This window comes from Barbus barbus (genome assembly GCF_936440315.1).
Source record: "Barbus barbus genome assembly, chromosome: 8".
In the NCBI taxonomy this organism is placed as follows: domain Eukaryota; kingdom Metazoa; phylum Chordata; class Actinopteri; order Cypriniformes; family Cyprinidae; genus Barbus; species Barbus barbus.
In genome coordinates this window covers 1306864-1326829 of record NC_136736.1, presented here as the reverse complement: position 1 = coordinate 1326829, position 19966 = coordinate 1306864, and the positions used below count along the sequence as shown (strand labels likewise).

General features: G+C 35.9%; 1 protein-coding gene across 4 annotated transcripts; it reads left to right on the top strand.

Annotated features, from left to right (window-relative positions):
- The first annotated feature begins 935 nt into the window (after window positions 1–935).
- On the top strand, window positions 936–19125 carry LOC306874189 (NXPE family member 3-like). 4 transcript variants are annotated; one of them, XM_079424035.1, is made up of 10 exons: window positions 936–1028; window positions 2009–2192; window positions 2295–2356; window positions 5393–5749; window positions 6398–6813; window positions 6905–6975; window positions 9141–9344; window positions 13782–14122; window positions 16576–17480; window positions 17681–19125. In XM_079424035.1, exons 2-9 carry the CDS (start codon window positions 2156–2158, stop codon window positions 16837–16839), a joined length of 1752 nt encoding a protein of 583 aa, XP_079280161.1. In that variant the 5' UTR covers window positions 936–1028; window positions 2009–2155; the 3' UTR covers window positions 16840–17480; window positions 17681–19125. The 4 variants fall into 4 exon arrangements, with proteins under 4 accessions (XP_079280161.1, XP_079280162.1, XP_079280164.1 ...); XM_079424036.1 differs by lacking the exons at window positions 936–1028; window positions 2295–2356 and having other exon boundaries at window positions 1909–2192; XM_079424037.1 differs by lacking the exons at window positions 936–1028; window positions 16576–17480; window positions 17681–19125 and adding an exon at window positions 14733–15270 and having other exon boundaries at window positions 1911–2192.
- The last annotated feature ends 841 nt before the right edge of the window (window positions 19126–19966 follow it).

The following is a 19966-nucleotide window of genomic DNA, read 5'->3' as shown; positions in this document are numbered from 1 at the left end:
GACAACATATAATTAAGGTGATCAAGAACACTAATGAAGAGAATATACAATAATTAAGGATAACAATAGTAATAAAAATCAAAATATACAGAAAAGAGACATGACCATAGACAGAACTGTGAATGTGCATGTGTCCTATGTACAGATGAAGGTTTGATGGGTTATTTACAGATGTACAGTACCGGGGTGTGTTATGTGTTGTTAAGGTGGGATACGGCCTGGAGGAAAAAACTGTTCTTGTGTCTGGCTGTTCTGGTGCTCAGTGATCTGTAGCGCCGGCCAGAGGGCAACAGTACAAAGAGAGAGTGAGCTGGGTGTGAGGGGTCCAGAGTGACTTTCTTAGCCCTTTTCCTCACTCTGGAGGTGTAAAGTTCTCCAGAGATATATACAGGCGAATATGAACTTGTTGGAGTGACGGTGAAAGAAAATGTAATTTTATTCATTTTAAAACTAGCCATTTATTATATATTACAAAAGATGTCTTAAAATGTTGAAAGTACATCCACAAGGACTACATCTGAATGTAATTTTAACCTTCAAGAGAAGTCATGTGGACGTCAATATAAGACGTTCAGAAGATGTCATAAAAAGACGAGGTCATTTCAACATGCGACAAAGATGTTGTACTTGTTAAAATTGTCCAAAATAACACAGTTAAGATTAATTTAGAGACATGTACAATTAATATATAATAAATGCATCAATATTAGTACAACTGACGTGCATTTCTTTGTTTTTTTTACCTGGGTGGTGACCCAACACATTATTTATTGAACATAAGTAAGCAAAACAAGATTGTGAAATAATGATGTTCATTCATATCATCATGAACTGCAAAGACATGACAGACTAAACAGGTTTGGTTTCTACAACTTTGGTTTCTAAAAGTAAAAAAAAAAAAAAAGGAAAACTTCATGCAAAGTTCTTGATAAGACAGAACAGGTCTAACAACACATTGAACACATCGCTTCAGGACAGGAACCATTTTTGTTTTGTTTTTTGTTCTAAAAAGAACATTTTCTTTACAGGTATGTATTTAAAGAATGTCATGATAAAGATCTCCGTCAACAGGCTCTTCTGAAGATTTCTGCTGTCTACTGCTTCTTTAGTTTAAATCAGCTATTGCAACACTGTCACGGTCATGTTAGTTTATGCTTTTAGTTTGTTTTCATTAGTTTCCTGGATTCCTTTGTTGTATTTTCCTGCTTGTTGTTAGTTGTCATGGTTTCAGATTATTACTTTATTTAGTTCAGTTGTGTTTTTTAATCATCCTTGTCTGTACCTACTTAAGTTCCTCAGTTCCTGTTGGGTCTTGTCAATATAAAGAAATGTTCTTTCAGTTCTCTCTGTGTGCAATATTCAGCAGTGGATTTATTAAACTGACTTTACCTTCATCGTCATGTATATCTTGCAACACAGTGCTTGACACACAACTGCTTAAAGTTTTGTAACATCCTAATTCAATTAGAACTTAAATTCTTTTGTGTTGGGACCACCCAGCCAACAATAATATATGTTATGAAAACATTATTGCTGAATGTTCAAAATGTCCCATTTTTAAATATGCATTACATTCTATTTATTAGTTTGGTTATGTTAAAGCTATGTAATCCAAATGATTGGAAATTTTATTTTATTAAATGCTTGAATATTGAATTTAGGCTTCAACAATGGTATATACCGATGTCCTCAGTGGTTCCCAACCATGTGTGTGTGTGTGTGTGTATTTAAAGTCATATATCATTGACCACAGTGTACCATAAGCTATGTACCATTTAGGTATTAATATTTACACTTTCGGTACTAATATGCAAATTTAAGAAGCTAAAATGCACTCTTACGGGAAAATAAAGTACAAAGGTATGTCTTTTTAAAAGGTACACGCCCCAAGTGCCCTTCCCTGGAGCCACATTCCACCATACACTTGGTTCTCTGCGCTACAGTATATTTCCCTGGAAATAAAAGAGTAAATATGTTGACACTCCTGTTCCTGCTTTTTTTTTTACAGACAACTACTGAATTTTAGCTCTGTGATCTATAATATCTTCACTAATCTACATTCATCTAAAGTAGAAATGAAACACTAAAGTGCTATTACTGAGGACAGCTGTGTTTGTTCAACTGCAAGCTGACGTACAATAGGAGATCAACAAACATGGGCACGCCATCTAAGAAGAAATCAAATGCACCAGGTAATCATGAGTTTATGGACATTATACATTTGGCATATTAAGGGTCAAAATCGTTTCATGTTTTGAAGGATTTCGAAGTTGATCATTTCCATGTATTATCAGTCTGCAGGTTAAGACCATATGCATTACTACAGGCTTGTTTTCTTTGGACATTGTTCTGTTTGGTAAGTTTGTGAGACATTTTAAAGCAGATGTTAAAATAATGATCATAAATAAGCATTTTATAAGAAGATTGTGTGGCATTCAACTCAATTTAAATTGAGAAATGTATTTTTAAATTCCAATTTAATTTACATTTATCTGACGCTTTTATCCAAAGCGACTTACAATTGCTATATATGTCAGAGGTCGCACGCCTCTGGAGCAACTAGGGGTTAAGTGTCTTGCTCAGGGACACATTGGTGTCTCACAGTGGATTCGAACCCGGGTCTCTCACACCAAAGGCATGTGTCTTATCCACTGCGCCATCACCACCCAATTTCTAAATCATTAGCAAACAAATCCATACATCCAAGTATACATCTTTTTATGTGTTAATATTAAATACAACATGAGAAATGGTGTTAAACATATGCATGCAAATCACACACACATCACTTCTCCACATGAACAGAACTACAATATGGACTGATGACAACAATTAGACATGCAGCGGCAACATTATCACAATATGACAGATAAATAAAGATAAATTAACTTACATTCATGCATGCACATTTAGGGTAGAGTGAGGGAAAACACCCCCCTTTAAGGACAGCGTAACAAAAAAAACCCGGAAAAAACAAAGGTTAAATGTGTTCAGAAAAGATATCATTAGTGACACTGGCATAAATTATAAACCAAGTATGAAAAATGAGTTTTCATGTTGTTAGATTTTTAACAAAAATAGATTTGTACCAAGGGGGCGTTTTACCCCACCTATGGGAAAAAACACCCCCATGGCTTGGGTAATATGCCCCCGAGTCAAACAAAGCAATTTGCTTTAAACATTTGCAGCAAAATCAGAGTACATGTCGTTTTAGCTTAAAATAAATAAAAAAATAATATAATCAATAATTATGGATTATAAAATGATAATAGCCTATTATCAGAAAATAAAAGCTACCTGATGCTAACTTGAAGCAATTTTTAAATATAAAGTCCAAATATTTTGATTCAACTTTCTAGAATATATTTGATAAACAAAGGATTTGATGTTCAGAACAGAATAACAGTAAGTGCTTATTGCCCCATGGGGGCGTTTTAATCCTCTGACTATGTTTGAGAAAAAAATATGAAAATATAATTATATGTTCTCATTTCATATACTGTATAACTGTGATGTTCAACAAAACAACAAACTTTCAAACACATTTTTGCTTCTGAAAATTACATAATTTTCTTTGAAATCCGTTTTCTGTCTGGTACATCACCAGTGTAAGCATCATGGTGGAAATGTCTTCATCACTCTCGTCAACGTAGTCCATAGTTACAATAAAAATTGATCTTGAATTTATCTTGTGGTTATTTTGGGAAAAAACTCTAAACCTACCACTCATATGGCAAGCAGAGAACGAAACCGAGAGTAAGCTGGAACCGCACTGGCAGAACAGATACAGCTAGGTCACATGCGTACTGGCAAGACTACACAGCTAAATCCCTGGTGTTAAATGAACACTGCTGGGTAGTGATGGTGAGATGAAGCTTCATGAAGCTTTAAGCTTTTCAGCCAAGTGGTTCACAAAAGGGTTCATTTCTGGAGGCTTCATTTGCTCATAATACCACCTGCTGGCCAAAGAGTGTAAATTAAAACAAGCAGATACTCGTGATGAGGTCACAGTGAGCTAAAAGTGTAACCTCACAGAGGCCTCACTGTGTGCTCATACTAATGTAAGGTCAAAGTGCACTCACTGCACAGAGACTAGATACCCAGCATGCATTGCAGCAAGAAGCTTTTGATTGTCACCATTGTTGAGATTCATACACTGATTCTAATGTCTCTCTTTGTGTTTAAATAACACAGTAGTTCAAAATGTGTCTTATCATGCTTTTAAAATCCTTCATAAATGACTACAGCACTGCAGAGTTCTATACTGTATAATAACAGAGCTATTATTATTAAAAGCTTCAGATTAATAACTCCTCACAAAGACTGTATAGGTGATGGCCACGCTGTTATCAGAAGTAACAAACCAATTTCACCTGATTGCAGTCTTGTTTAGGTTTTCCTTGCCATAACAAATGTGTTTTACAAACACAGTTACAGCAGCCCCAAAATATTAAAATATAAAAGTCATCAATAATTCTATGATTTATTTAATGCAAACAAATATAGATCCCTTTTTACCCTAAACAGGCAACGAATCTCAGGAGATACGCATATTTGAACATCTCAAGACAATGTTCACAATTATTGCTAATAGTTGTATTAGATTAATATATGCCTACTTTCTACATTTTCTGAATGTCTAGCCCCATGGGCGGACATGTTGGCTTTAGATCAAACTGACAAAACGAGCACAGAAAATTTGAACCAAGTGAAGTGACCCCCATAGTCCAAACAACCTCGACTATGATGTGCCTCCTACAAGAGACTAAAGAGTATGTATCTCGTAGTACACATTGCCTGTTTTAGGGTTAAGTGCATTAACTAAAATAAAGTAAACTGCCTTGTTGCCTGACCAAACAGTTTTATTTTTCTTACCCGTGTTATTTTCCACTTTCTAAATCCAGCAATGTGCTTTTCCATTCTTCATGTTTTCTTTGGCTGCATTCATCAGTAGACCTTATTTTCTTCATGCATGGGGAGACATGCATGAAGAAAATAAGGTTGAATCCCAGGAGCTCTACAAGCATGTTAAGAGTGATGAATGCAGCCAAAGAAAACATGAAGCATGGTAAAGCACAATGCTGAAATCACTGTAAGCTGGGATAGAATGTATTTTAACACTGAAAAAGTATTACCCCTACATAATTAGTAGTTGGGAAGTGGATGGCACGTTTGACAAAGCATCAACTTGCTGTTTGTTTTTGATTTGTTGTGTAAAGGAAACTTTTTACTTGATTTTACATTCACAGTTTGTGCATGATTTTGCATAAACGCCTACAGATATATAACTTATTATGTTATCCAGAAAGTATGTGTACCTACAATGAACATTAAAAATTTGCACTAGAAATGAATGTAATTTGGTGTGAACGATATCCTTGTCTTCTCTCAGGCTCTATGGGCATTGCATGGTGGGATCCACATCAAACAATTTCAGCCCACCAGACCTAAACCAGCTCCTCGAAATAATAGTTCATCCATAATATCTGCCTTTGACATGGGAATCAGTGATGAGGAGTGGGAAAGACTACAGAAGGCTATTGACTGGCCAATTCCAGATCAAGAAATCACTCATCTGGATCAGAGCACAAGTCCAGTCCACTCAACTTTCTCTATTGTAGGACTCAAAGAGAGTTACAAAGTGGGAGAAAAGATCTCTGTTACTATCACAGCCAGAGACCACGACAAGAACCTGAAAAGATACGGAGGAGATTTCTTCAAAGCAAAACTTTTCAATTCAGAGCTAAAGGTGTGTTATATTATATTATTTTTGAAATACATTTTTTTTTTGTATTTAAAAAAATAAATATAGTGTTTCACTTGCATTAATTGTTGATGTATTAGCAAAATATTACATATTATGTTTAGGGTTAAAAGCTTGAAAAATGTATTTGCCAACAGACATCTACATTTGTATTTACATAGCATTTGCCAACCTGTCAACAGTGTCAGTTCCGGTAGTTCACGTTAGTCAAGCTTGCATCAGCTGACTATCAGCTGATCCACATCTACCTGTAGGGATACAACACCTATCACAGCATTCATATAAGGTCCATCAGTATTATCACTCAATATTACCCACCTCCATCCAGGATTCAGCCTTCTGATTCTCATTTGAATCAGACTACTTTCTAACATGTTACATTAAATTACTGAATTTGATTAATATCTGCAATACATTTATGTTGGTTCTTTTCTATTTATCCTGGGGGGTTATTGCTGATCTCCCTGCTCTTATCCGTGCTAGGCTGCATGAATGCGCAGGGAGTTCTTGCCTAGAACAGAACCAAACCCCCAATCCAAACTGTATGTTAATTGTCAGTCACCTTTGACGATAGTGGTCCTGACAGAAATTAGTTTTCTGCATTACACTTGTTCTTTTCCATTCTTCTTGAAGGCGAGTGTTTACGGCGAGGTTGTGGATCATCGTAATGGGACTTACTCTGTTGCTCTTCTTCTGCCTTGGGAGGGTCAGGCACAAGTTTCTGTACGTCTTGAGCACTCCAGTGAGGTTGTGCAGATTCTTAAAAAATACTGGGAGTCTTCATTCCCACGCAGCCACTATAATGGCTACTTTGAAGGGCCAGGACTCAATAAAACCAGGATCAGTGAAGTAGTAGAATGTAATCTTAAGTGGGGTGCAGATGGAAGTTGGAGGAAAGGCGACTGCTGCTGTGAGTATAAGGATATCAAAACTGGGACGGTGTGGCAGTGTGAGAGACCAAAGGAACTTTCCTGTGACAAACTGGTTCATCACTCTTACGGACATTTGGAAAGCCCATTAAATCATTTTGAGCAGCAGCTTTTTACAAAGTAATGACTCAAATTCCAAAATAATTGTTGAAATGTAAAAAACAACAACAACAAAAAGTGTGCAACATGTCTTTTTTTTTTTTCTCCACAGGAACTTAACAAATGTTGCTATTAGTGGAGACAAAAAAATCATAGATGTCCTTCCCAACACTGCATCCATTGGTATGTTTAATGGTCTCTGAACATTTTGAACATCTCATTTCCTGTTTGAAAAAAAAAAAAGAAATAATCCCAGTCAACAATTTGATCTCACAGTGATGTCACCATGAGCTCGCATGATACTCGTGATGAGGTCACAACGTGAGGTCACAGTGAGCTAAAAGTGTAATCTCGCAGCGCCTTTAATGTGTGCTCATACTAATGTGAGGTCAAAGTGCACTCACTGCACAGAGACTAGATACCCAGCATGCATTGCAGCATGAAGCTTTCGATTGTCATCATTGTTTAAATGTTTCCCTTTGTGTTTAAATGACAGAGTCGTTCAGAATGTTTGTGTCTTATCATGCTTTTTAATTCCTTCATAAATTATTACACTGCTTGATCCTATACTGTATAATCACAGAGCTATTATAATTAAAAACTTTAGGTTAATAACTCCTCACAAAGACTGCAAACTGAATCTAGGTGAAGATTGCACTGTTAACCCCCCCCCCCCCCCACCCCCCCGCTCAACATTTTGAATTCACAATGAGCTCACATATTACTCACTGTGAGTATCACCGTATGAGAATGGTGTGATGTCACTGTGTTGACTGGGATAGCCCTTTTGGTAGCACTTTATTTTACAGTACGTGTACTTCCCTGGTAAATACATGGTAAATATCTTGTACCTACAGGCAAATGAGTGGTAACACAAGGTACTTACCTGAAGTGTATGTTCATAGTAACAAATAAGAAACATGGCTCTTTTTTTTTTCAGTGGCAAACCATAATTAGGCTTGAATTCTTCTTTTTGTTTTTGGTTTGCAAATTGATTTATGGCATTAATATTTGTCATTGTTTACACATTGAAATTGTCGCACATACATAAGTGGCGTTTCAGCAAATGAAATATTTAAAGGGGTCATGAACTGCCTTTTGTACTATTCTCTGAGGTCCACTTATAACGTTTTCACGATTTTTGACATCAATAAATATCATTTAAAAGTAATAGACTATTTTCTGTTCTGGTTTTGACCCCCTCATCAGAACACTCTATTAGAATATGGATGGAAGAATGTAGATTCGGAAGTAAACACCCACTGCTATAATTGTTTAACAGTTGTGTATATTTGACAATCTACATCCTTCACAGATGCATGGACACATAAATTCTCAGTAAATATCAAATTATATGTAATAACAGACAAAGCAATAGTGGCCACATAATAAAAATAAAAAAAACTCACACTTGTGTGTTGCGACATTACTGTCAAATCCAATAGTCGGCACAGCTTTCTCTTTTAGTTCCAGACTGAAAATCCTATGTGCTTCATTTGTAAACAAATCTGTGGTAAAATGAAGAACAAAGGATCAAGTTCTTACTGATGTGTTCTTACTGATCTTCATTAAAAGTTTATCCACTCTTTCCTAACAATGAGATCAGAAGGAAGGCACTGCACATGAAACCAGTTCTCCAAGCAGGATTCGAACTGCGGTCTGGCGCGGGAGGCGGGTGCTCTAACAAGGAGGCTAAAGACCACGGCCTCTAGCGTCAGTCGCTAGAGCGCTGCTTTTTAAGATCAGGGGAGTGAGGTTTACACGCACCAGCACTTACTTGCCTACGTCTGTTACACTCACCCCCCTAAACCTCACTCCCATTTTAGACTAACGAGAAAGTTTTGAGTTCTGAAACTTAATGTGTATTAGAGAAAAACATTTATTTCATAATGATATTTCCCTCCATTTTAAATTCTTATTATCCAATGAAAGGTTAGATTTTTTGTGATTTTTTTTTATTTTTAAAAAAGATCAAAAGGATTAACAATGCAGATTAATTTTCACAGCCTTCTTTGATCATATTTACCAAAGGTACCGATATTTTTGGCCATGACTGTATGTTGTACAGTACATTTATATCTTCATCTACCCAGATCATTTATATATGTGAAAATTACAGGTGACCTTATAGATAAAATATATGGCAGTATCATTCTTCGTATATAGTAGGGCAATATGTCATGTTACATTTCTGTATGTATTTCTTTATTTTCTTTTCCAAAAAGTCATAGTCAAAACATACATGGGCCACATATCAGAGGACAGATATCAAATGAAATAAAATGTAGTTTCGAAAGAATTCATATAGCTACAACATTCTGACCTTTTTGAATGTTTCTTTGTTTAAGGCACAATGGAGAAATGCAGGTCTGGCATGACAACACCAGTTCCTGCGGGATTTTATTTGAAAGATGTCTGGAAGTCTTTTGTATGCAACACTCGACAGTTCAGTCCTGCACAAATGGGAAACTGTCTTAAAAACAAGATTGTCTATTTGATGGGAGACTCCACCACAAGGCAGTGGTTTGAGCACTTAGAAAGAAACGTGCCAGGCAAGTGATTCAGTTTTCAATATTCAATTTAAGACTTGATAGCATGTATATTATAAATTAAACAAGGTACTGACATACAGAGGCCCCGCAAAGTATATGACCACTTAAAGGATTAGTTCACTCCTGAATTAAAATTTCCAGATAATTTACTCATCTCATTTTCTCCTCCAACGTCAAAACACTGGGTTGGTACTTCTGCCTACGTAATGTGTGACCTTTTTCAACGTGACTACGTAATGCATGAGAAAATTACCAATTATTTCGCTACATAAGACCCTTATTCCTCAGCTGAAGCTGCATTAAAACTGCAATTTGGACCTTCAATCCGTTGAACCCAATGGAAGTCCACTATATGGAGAAAAATCCTGGAATGTTTAACAGGCAAGACTATTACTATGCCTATGGAAACTAAGACAGGCTCCGTAACGTTGCTATCACTGCATAGCAATAAGTGCAAACAATACTCGGCAGTGAGAAAGGAAGTCCATGGCTTATGTAGAGAGTGTGATAGGCTGCAGCCGTGTGCTTAATCAGAGTGAACAGATGGATTGTGGGAACTGAAGTCCAGTGTAAGTGTAACAGTCTGTGTAGTGTGGAAGTCAATATGGAGAGTGGGTGACCTCTGGTGGTGAGCAAACTGAAGTTCATAGACCGGATTCGTGACAACACGGGGGTGAGTAAATTTTCAGGAAATTTTAATTCTGGAGTACATCAATCCTTTAATACAAAGATGTATGAATATATTGGCATTAGATGAAAATACCAAAAACTGCTGCACTTTTCAGGCAAAATTGCAAAATGTTGTTATGAAAATGGCATATAAAGGTGAAGTTGTTTCTGAAAAAAGCTCATGCAGATCTTGTTCGCAGACGCTACTTGGTTTAATATTTTGAATCTAATGCAATTGTAACACTTCCCAGTGTGCAATAATGAATTCACAGAGGGCGGTTGCACATTTAGGGTGGACTTTATTCTGAAAAATAAAATACCGAATTCGTAGTTTTTAGTAGCATCACTGATGGTTAACGCATTTCTCTCACTCTTTTTTTTTTTTTTTTCTCTCACTCTTAAACTCTCTTGAGATTAAGCATTTGTATTAAAAATGACATTTTAACATACAAATATTATCCTCAGCACGAAATATTTAGAACAATATATCTGCTGTTATCACATGAACTCATGTTAACACGTGCAAACTTGTAAATCAACGCATAACATGGTTAATCCAACATACTTGCTTCACTTACTATTCAAACTTATCAGGAAATATACACTCAAAATTATAAACATTAACCTTCATCCATCCCTCGGGTCATTTTGACTTTTTTTTTTTTTTCTCTTTTTAATTGAGTGTTCATCTGAGTAGCACAAGACTTTTGTTCCACTTGAATTTAGAACACACACACAAAAGAAATAAAAGAAAAATTGAGTGGAATTAAGGATTTATGTCAGTATACTTAAGAAAATTACAAATCCTTCCCTCGCAGGTTATTTTGACCTGACCATAGGAATGAATGGAATGTCGGAAAAAAACTTTTTTTTATATATATATTTTGTCACGCTTGAACGTGGATTACAAAAACAAAAAAAATAAACAAGAGTGGATTTGAGAAATTTATGTGGGTTTATTACCCAATAATATAACAATATGTGGGTTTAATAATAATATGTGGGTTTATAACCCAATAGAAATTTATAACCCAAATTCCGGAAATGTTTTTAAATTTTGAATAAAATGAAAACTAAAAGTCTTTCATGTCACATGAGCCTATATTTTATTCACAATAGAACATAGATAACATGAAAAATGTTTAAACTGAGAAATAAGTAAGTAAAACTGAGTAAAATTTTATGCACAAAATGAGCTCGTTTCAAATTTGATGCCTGCTACAGGTCTCAAAATAGTTGGGACGGGGGCATGTTTTAGGGAAGGAAAGGAAAGGAAAGGAAGTGTAAAGTATGGTGACCCACACTCGGAATTTGTGTTCTGCATTTAACCCGTCCAACTGCACACACATAGACACACAGCAGTGAGTAGTGAACAAACACACACACACACACACACACACACACACACACAGCAGTGAGTAGTGAGTAGTGAATACACACACACATAGAGACACATCATAACATGCATTAAAGTAAACAAGGCAAATAAAAAAATAAATAAAAAAACCCTACATAAATATATATATATATATATATATATATATATATATATAAAATAGATCTCACAGTGCAGCACTGTGTCAGAGCTTGATTCGTTTTTCCATAACTTCATGATCTGTGACCAAGGTCATTTTCGTAAAGAAAAATAATTGATGAAAAAACTATTTCGTAAACTGAAATGAAATAAAAGTCAAAATATTGGAAAAACTAAAACCAACCAAAATTAACAACAGTTATTGAAAAACTAACTGAAATAAAAGAATAATTAACAAAAATAAATAATAATTTTCGTAATCATTACCCAGCAAACAGAATTTTGTTCAGAATTATTATTTTTTTCTCTCAGGCATCTACAGAAGTCTTTACGGAGGATTAACAGAGGTTTAGATGTTGATGTCTTACTGAAAAAGTTTCATTTGCAATTGCTGCAAAAGAAGCAACTCAACAAAAGTCAAGGGTCAAGAGCCCAACTAAAGCAAACACTGATCTCCATGATGGTGACCTCAAACGAAACATTTTCAATAACACATCAACATCTAAATCTCTGTTAATTCTCAGTAAGAACTTCTGTAGACGTCTGATAAAAATAAAGTAAATCTGGTTAGTTATACTGTAAATGAAGCTGGTAAGGTTGTTTGTGGAGTAGTTTAATCACATCTTGAGAGATTTAATGTCTTTTATCTTCAGTTGATCTCAGGCTGTGGCTGAAGAAAGTTGTAGTTTGTGTTCTTATGTCTCTTTTCTTTCAGTGCTTGTTCACAGCAGGTGTTTGAAGGATTGAAAGGATGTTTCAGGAACATCATAATAACCTTTAAATAACATTCTACTACCATTAAGGAAAATTGATATTTTTATGTACTTGGAAAGTTACAAAGCAATGTTCCTAGAATGTCGAATTTTATATCAAAATTAAGTTGAAAGAACGTTTGAGGAACATTATATCTTTTATAAACGTTCCTCTAAAGTCAAGAAAACTGGACATTTTTTATGTTCCCAGAACCAACACTCAATATTTGGAGAATATTCTTATAACAAAATTATGTTAGCTGGGTACGTTCTCACCCCTTGACGGAAAAATATATGAGCTGTGAGATGGTTTAGGGAAATATTGTAGGGCTATCTGTTAATGGTGCATCATACACATGGGGTTATCTGACGGAGAGACACAAATCAGTTTAAAGCAGAGTCCTGCACGGGTCATGTTTGGTAAACGTGCACCAGCAGTAATTAACAGAACAGCCGACCTGTTATATGAGAGCAGCACTAATTTATTTCTGTACCAGACCAGAACCGTTCGAAAAAATGCCCGAGTCTGATGAAGACCTGAGGGTCGAAACGTTGCTGTTATTAAATTCATTTGGAGCAGCTATTTTCAATATTATTTCTTTTCTCATGTAACAAAAGCAATCAAACCAGCATTAGACAAGTTAGTCCTTTGAGGGAAAACAGGCACACAGAGCAACATGATAAATAACAGAAAACAAATATGAGAACGACCTTTCTGAAAACAATAAAAAACTTGGCCTGGCACTTATATACTTGTATACTTTTACCATCTAATCAATCTCAGCATGTGTTAATTGTATCAATAAACGTTTGCCTCCCTAAGGTTAAATTATGCCTACGTTTTTCTTTGGCCTTCGCTCTGGATCTGTTGATGATGCTAAACTTTAATTAAAACTGAAACTAAACTACATAAAATTTAAATAAAAATGTGCTCACAAAATGAAAACTAAACTAAAACTAACAAAAATATGAATGAAACTAATAAAAACTAAACTGAATTTTATAGCTAATTTGAAAACGATATTAAAATAAATGTAAAAATTAAAAACTAAAATAACCTTGTCTCTGACGTCTGAATATTATTTTTCACACGCAACCATGTGACTGCTTCATATTCTAATTCAAATAACGCGAACCCATTGTGCAGGTTTGGAGTGTCATTCACTTCTGTGAAAAGAATAAATCATAATACGAACTAAAATGTTATGTGTAGTTAAGTGCATGTTCAGTTTGTTTCAATCCCCACTTCAGAAGCACTGCAACTGACCATTTCTTTTGATTATGCCTACGTGAGCTATGCTTAGATTTTTAGTAATTTATTCACAAACTTGTTTATTCATACTTTGTGTAAGTACAATGAGATTTTTGTTTTTTTACCCAAAAATTCAATTTTGCTCATCATTACTTACACACTTGCTTTTCCAAGGCTGTATGACTGTCTAAAGCTACGATTATAATATTAGTTTCATGTCTCTTTATTAGGCATACAGAGAATGGACCTCCACACTCCTCCTTCAAATGGCCCACTGATGGCTGTTGAGTTGAAAAATAACATCATTATTCACTGGAGTCCACACGGTGTTCCTTTGCGATTTAGTAAAATGCCTATTAATAATCTGCACTATATCAGCAACGATATTGATGAAATAGCCGGTGGGCCTCATGCAGTCATTGTCTTCACATTCTTTGCTCACCTGGTTTTTCACCCAATATCCTTTTACGTGTATGAAGTGACCAAAATCCGCCAGTCTGTGGTTGCACTGCTGAGCCGCGCTCCAGAGACCACCGTTATCATCAAGTCTGGAAACACTGCTGGACTAAAGGTACACTTGCACACTTTCCAATCCTACCTTGTTTTCAACAAGAAAATACAGTATGGTACTTGTTATGGTATTTGTTGTACATGGAAGTCTACAGTGTTGGGGAAACTTACTTTCAAAGCAATGCATTACAATATTGTGTTACCAGAGGTGTAAAGTCCAGCGGTCAGAAAGTAAAAGTTCTGCCATATGTTTATTCCACCCATGAACTCAGCAGCTGATTTCACCAGAGGAGGAACCAAGTCATTCCTTTCAAGTCACAAACGAGTCTTGAGTCAAACCCCAAGTCCTCAAAGAGATAATTAAGTGGCTAATTAAATGTTGATTGTGCATTAGTGCTGAACACCTGCTGTTATTGAGAATTACAGAGGATCAGATGTTGATGTTTTATTGGTTAAAATGATGCCACCATCATGGAGATCAGTGTTTGCTTTAGTTGGGCTCTTGACCCTTGACTCCTGTGTTAGATCTCTCTGTGTAGCAATGCATGTGGTGTTGGAAAGCAGAGAGGTCTGTGTTGTGCAGTGAACAGATATTAGCTGTTTTTATATGATGAGACACTAACCTGATTACATCCAAAATAACTTTTTTTTCTTTCCATTTACATGTTTAGGTTTTGAATAATCAACCATGTGAAAGTACTGCATGCAAGGAAAGTGTTGCTCTAACATTTATAATAAATTATTAAATCTGCTGTATGTAATGAATATAAATATTTGAATTATTGTACTATTTAGACACACACAGACATCAAGAACCAGCATATGAATCTCAACAATTGTGACCATCTACAAAATTTGTCATGCTGCAATGCATGCTGAGTAACACCATAGTAAATACTCCCATCATGCACTGCAGTATGAATAATTGTCACCACTGTTGAGGATCATATGATAAGTGTTCATGTCCCCTAGTATTTAAGCATTACAGTGGTATTTGTTGTCACAAAAAAATGACTTTTTTGCAGTTCTGTAACAGCTGAATGTCGGTCAATTAACCAAAGAGAAACACTTTCATGATGATCAAGAGGCTTAAAAGCAGAAAATATAAGTTAGTTTTCTACCTCAACCTTTTAATTCAGCAAAGCGCAAATTAGAGCCCAACTACAACAAACACTGATCTCCATGATGGTGGCATCATTTTAACCAATGAAAAATCAACATCTGATTTTCTGTATTTCTCAATAACAGCAGGTGTTCATCATTAATGCACAATCAACATTTAATTAGTCACTTAATAATCTCATTAACTTTAAGTCTTTGACTCTTTGAAAGTCCCACCCCTGCTGAATTGATTAAAAACTAGGACTCAACACTGAACTCAACACTGTAAAATATTAAGTTGGTCGCAGTGTCATGCAGAGGTTAGCAATGTGGTCGTTCAGTGTTTGTAGATAAGTTTTAATTGTGAAATAGATTTGAACAAAATCAAGTGCTACGCACAGGCCATGACTTGATTGCAAATACAAATACAGAAATAAGATGAGGAAAGAAAAAGCAGTACTTATCAAAATGTTCACCCTTTATTTAAATATATGAACACAGAAAACAGCTGTTAACAGGTTAATGTAACATTTTCCATTCTATGACTAATAAAATAATCACAACTTACTGTCTGCATAATACTGAACATGGTTGTCCTCGGAGTAGATGCGCACACTGTATTTTCTTGTATGATAAGTGTCAAAAGTTAAAGTTAGAGATAATTAAGAGATTCATTGGGGAATGATTGATCATTATTGAACACACCTAATAACAAGCAGAATCACCAAATAAGTCACCATTATAGTGATCAGTGTTAGTGTATAATTCTGTTATAATAGACAAACAATATGCAGTATTAAAAAGTCAAGGGTCAAGAGCCCAACTAAAGCAAACACTGACCACTATAATGGTTACTTAAAAATTGTGATTTTCTTCTTTGGTGATTCTGCTTGTTAACATCAGGTGTGTTCAATAATGGCCAATCATCACTCAATTAATCTCTTTATTACCTCATTAACTTTAACACTGCTTCAGTGTTACTTTTAACACTCTGTAGTGTGGACACATATATACACTTGGCAGTGTTAATTTAACACTGGGGATTTTGCTGTGTAGTGTTAATCCTCTGCTGAAATCTTCAGAGATTTAATGTCTATTATCTTCAGTTGATTATGTTTAAGGCTGTGGCTGAAGTCAGTTGTTGTTTTTGTGTTTCTATTTGTCTCTTTTCTGTTCTCTGCTTGATAACGGGCCTGTTAAGTCTTAGTTGACTCCATATTTAATATACACAGATTTTGTGGTTTATTTCTTTGCTCTTGGCTGACATGTGGCATTGCTATGGCCTGCTTTTGGCCCAGATCTGGCAAACAGATCATCATTCCACATGTGCCAGATGTGGGACAGATCTGGGCTGAAACTATGTGGCAATCTGGGTTGGCAATAAAGTTCTGATTCTGATCTGTATTTTTCCAGAATATATTTCAAAGTGATTGGCACACAATGCAGTTGGACACAGTGATGCGGGAGATGTTCAGAGACATAGATGGAGTCATCTTCTTAGATGTCTGGCAGATGACTTCCTGTCACTATCTACGTGATCACATTCACCCAGGACATGTCATCATTGCTAATGAAATCAACATGTTTCTCTCATATGTTTCTCCTAGCTGCGGCCTGTTCAAATTGATTTTTTTCCATAAAGAAAATGGGAAACTAACCTGGTCGAGGGAAGGCTAACTGTCTGACTCTCTGGCAGGCTTCAATATTATTTGACTTTATTATCCACTATCAGTCCAAAAATTAAACTATTCTCCCTAAACCAGCTGAAGTTCAGAGCAAGTGGTTTTGAATAGTTGCTCAGCATGCACTCTTTGTAAGATGTTATTAATCTAAAGTTTTTAATTATAATAGAAATGATTATACAGTACAAGATCCAGCAGTGTCATAATAATTTATGAAGGATTTTAAAAGCATGATAAGACGCAAACGTTTTGAACTACTGTTTCATTTAAACACAAAGAGAGGCATCAATAATCAGTTCATGAATCTCAACAATAGAAGTAAGCATTGCATACAGTATTGATTAATTGTTTTTATCTAAAATTTGAAATAAGTGTGTCAAATAGCACTACTAGTATTGAGACCACTAATTTATTAAATGAAAGAAGAATCCAAATGTAAAAAAAAAAAAAATCCAACAAATAAATAAACAATTATCAATAACTACAATTACAATCAAACAAATCACAATGCATAAAGCAACAACATAGTCACATGATGATATTACTAGCTGGCAACAAGCCTTCATCTTTCACTTTTATCCACTGCCGTCAATTCTCCAATAAAGCATCATCAGGCACTTCTGTCAATCATCTAGGGCAGGGATGGGCAACTTCGGTCCTGGAGGGCCACTGTCCTGCAGAGTTTAGCTCCAACCCTAATCAAACACACCTGAACCAGCTAATCAAGGTCTTCAAGATCACTAGAAAGCTACAACCAGGTGTGTTTGATTAGGGTTAGAGCTAAACTCTGCAGGACAGTGGCCCTCCAGGACCGAAGTTGCCCATCCCTGATCTAGGGCTCCACACCCACAGAGACGCATAAAGGCTGTACAATATTTTGGCGTGTGTCATCATCCACTACAGCATATTCCTGTTAGGCTGAGCCAACGAGACAAGAAAACAAGAAAGTTACAAATTCACAAAGCCATTTACAAAGATGAACTTTTTTGATTTTTTTAAAAGGTGCTTATTATAGTTAATCATAATTCTGCAGTGGTGTACACTGATGAGCGTTACATTATGAGCACCCCCAGCCTAGAGCAATGAACTGGCCTGGCGACCAAACGGTGCCACTGGTGCAGTTAACAGAGCAGTATACATATCACACAAGGACTGCCTTTCGGTCACTACAGTGTTCAGTGCCCTGTGGGTTGTTTACGTGTTGCTGTAGTGAGTACGCTTTAAAAGTGGTGTACGGATGGCCAAAAGACAAATCGTCGTCCAGCTGTGTGTCTCCTGCGGCTCATTGATGCCAGAGGGGAGCACATTGTTCACAGCAACCGCAGTAATTAGTTACATTGCAAAAGTAATTAGTTACATTACTAGTTATGTAATTTTTTTTCTGTACATCCATGAAATTTACATGAAAAAGTAAGTTTTGTTATATTAGTTCTTGTTGCTTTTGTGCAATGGATGAATAACAATTTATTTGTTTTTAGATATTTTATGTTTAGATGTTTCAATTTTGCGGGAGTCCCGTGAATCGTTTTATTCTCCCGCATCCCGCACACACGGGTCTCTACTCACCCATCAAGTCTTGTCCCGCACCGCCCTCTGTTGCGTTGGGTCCTTCAAGAGTGCAGGTCTCTAAATTACTGCACTGGACTCGACGGCAGAATTGATGCATTGCTCTCCGTGCCTGGTTCTTTCTCCGTGCCTTTCGCCCTTTCAGCGGTTTTAAATTGGATGTGGAGTTTTTCGCGGTTGAAAAGGTTTTCTTCCCCAAACAGGCTAATTGACAACACGCAATAATGTTCTTGTCTTTGACAGAAATAAACTAAAAACAATGATTGTATTTTATTTTATTTTTTTGGTATAGAACACATGCTTTTCTCTCTCCATGCAGAGTTGGCTTTCTTTTGGTAGTATTCACCTCACAGGTGCTTAACCAGACAAAGTAGGTCTCAGATAGAGGAGTGAGGTGAACTGAAGAGAAGAAGCAGCACCGTCATGGAGCTGTTAATCTGAAGGATCTGGAGTGATTCTGGATGAAGCAATGGTCTCTGATCTCTTGTCAGGTGTTCTCTAACCTCATCAGGCATTATAGGAGAACATTTAGAGCTGTTAAACTGACAAATGGAGGTTTCAAAATGTATTGAATAAAAGGGTGTCATTAATTGTGGCCAATGTGTATTAGAGAAAAACATTTATTTCACAATGATATTTCCCCCCATTTTAAATTCTTATTATCCAACGAAAGGTTAGATTTTTGTGAATTTTTTTAATAAAAGCTCGAAAGGATTAACAATGCAGATTCATTTTCACAGCCTTTTTTGATCATATTTACCAAGTGTGCCAATATTTTTGGCCATGACTGTATGCATATATATTTATTTATTTTGCAACTATACATTTTAGGTGCAGGGAATAGCAAATTTTTTTCTTAAGGTGTGCCTTTCACCCCATTGTACCCTATATATATATATACATTTCTTTTTTTTTCATACCCTCATTGGGGGCTGATTGGGACCGGCATTAGGAATAAAAATCCTAGAATTGCCCCTGCTGTCTGCAATAATGTAACGCAGCGGTAACGTACAGAGACCTCGGCTTGGAACTATACTCAAATTACTATTTTGGAAATTACAACAGGTAAAATTACTCCGTTATCAGAAAAGTAATCAAATTGCAGTAACTAAGTAATGCGTTACTGCAGAACGCTGACCGTTACCAACAGGATACACTGCTAGAATTATCGAGTGGTTTGTGGAACATGATGGTGAATTTCTGTTAATGCCTTGGCCTCCAAATTCACCTGACATTAACCCAATTGTACATTTGTGGTTTGACTTGGAAAAGGTCATATATATATATATATATATGACACAGTGGTTGCCAAAATTATTAGAATATAGTTTTCACCAGCTAAAAATGGTTATACAGTAAATCAGCTGTTTTTATATTTTGTTGTAGTGTGTCAGTAGGAAATATCAGTTTACATTTCCAAACATTCATTTTGTCATTAATTGTAATAATCCAGTGAGATTTTTGTTTGCACAAGGAGTCTGACAACAGCCAGAGATCAGATCTGATCATCATCCAGTCTGTCTGGAATGACATGAAGAAACAAAAACAAACTGAGA

Coding starts and splice junctions, on each gene's coding strand:
- LOC306874189 (XM_079424035.1), top strand. CDS start 2,156: ATGGGCACGCCATCTAAGAAGAAATCAAATGCACCAG. Junction 5,750..6,397: donor TTTTCAATTCAGAGCTAAAG/GTGTGTTATATT, acceptor TTCTTCTTGAAG/GCGAGTGTTTACGGCGAGGT. Junction 14,123..16,575: donor GAAACACTGCTGGACTAAAG/GTACACTTGCAC, acceptor GTATTTTTCCAG/AATATATTTCAAAGTGATTG.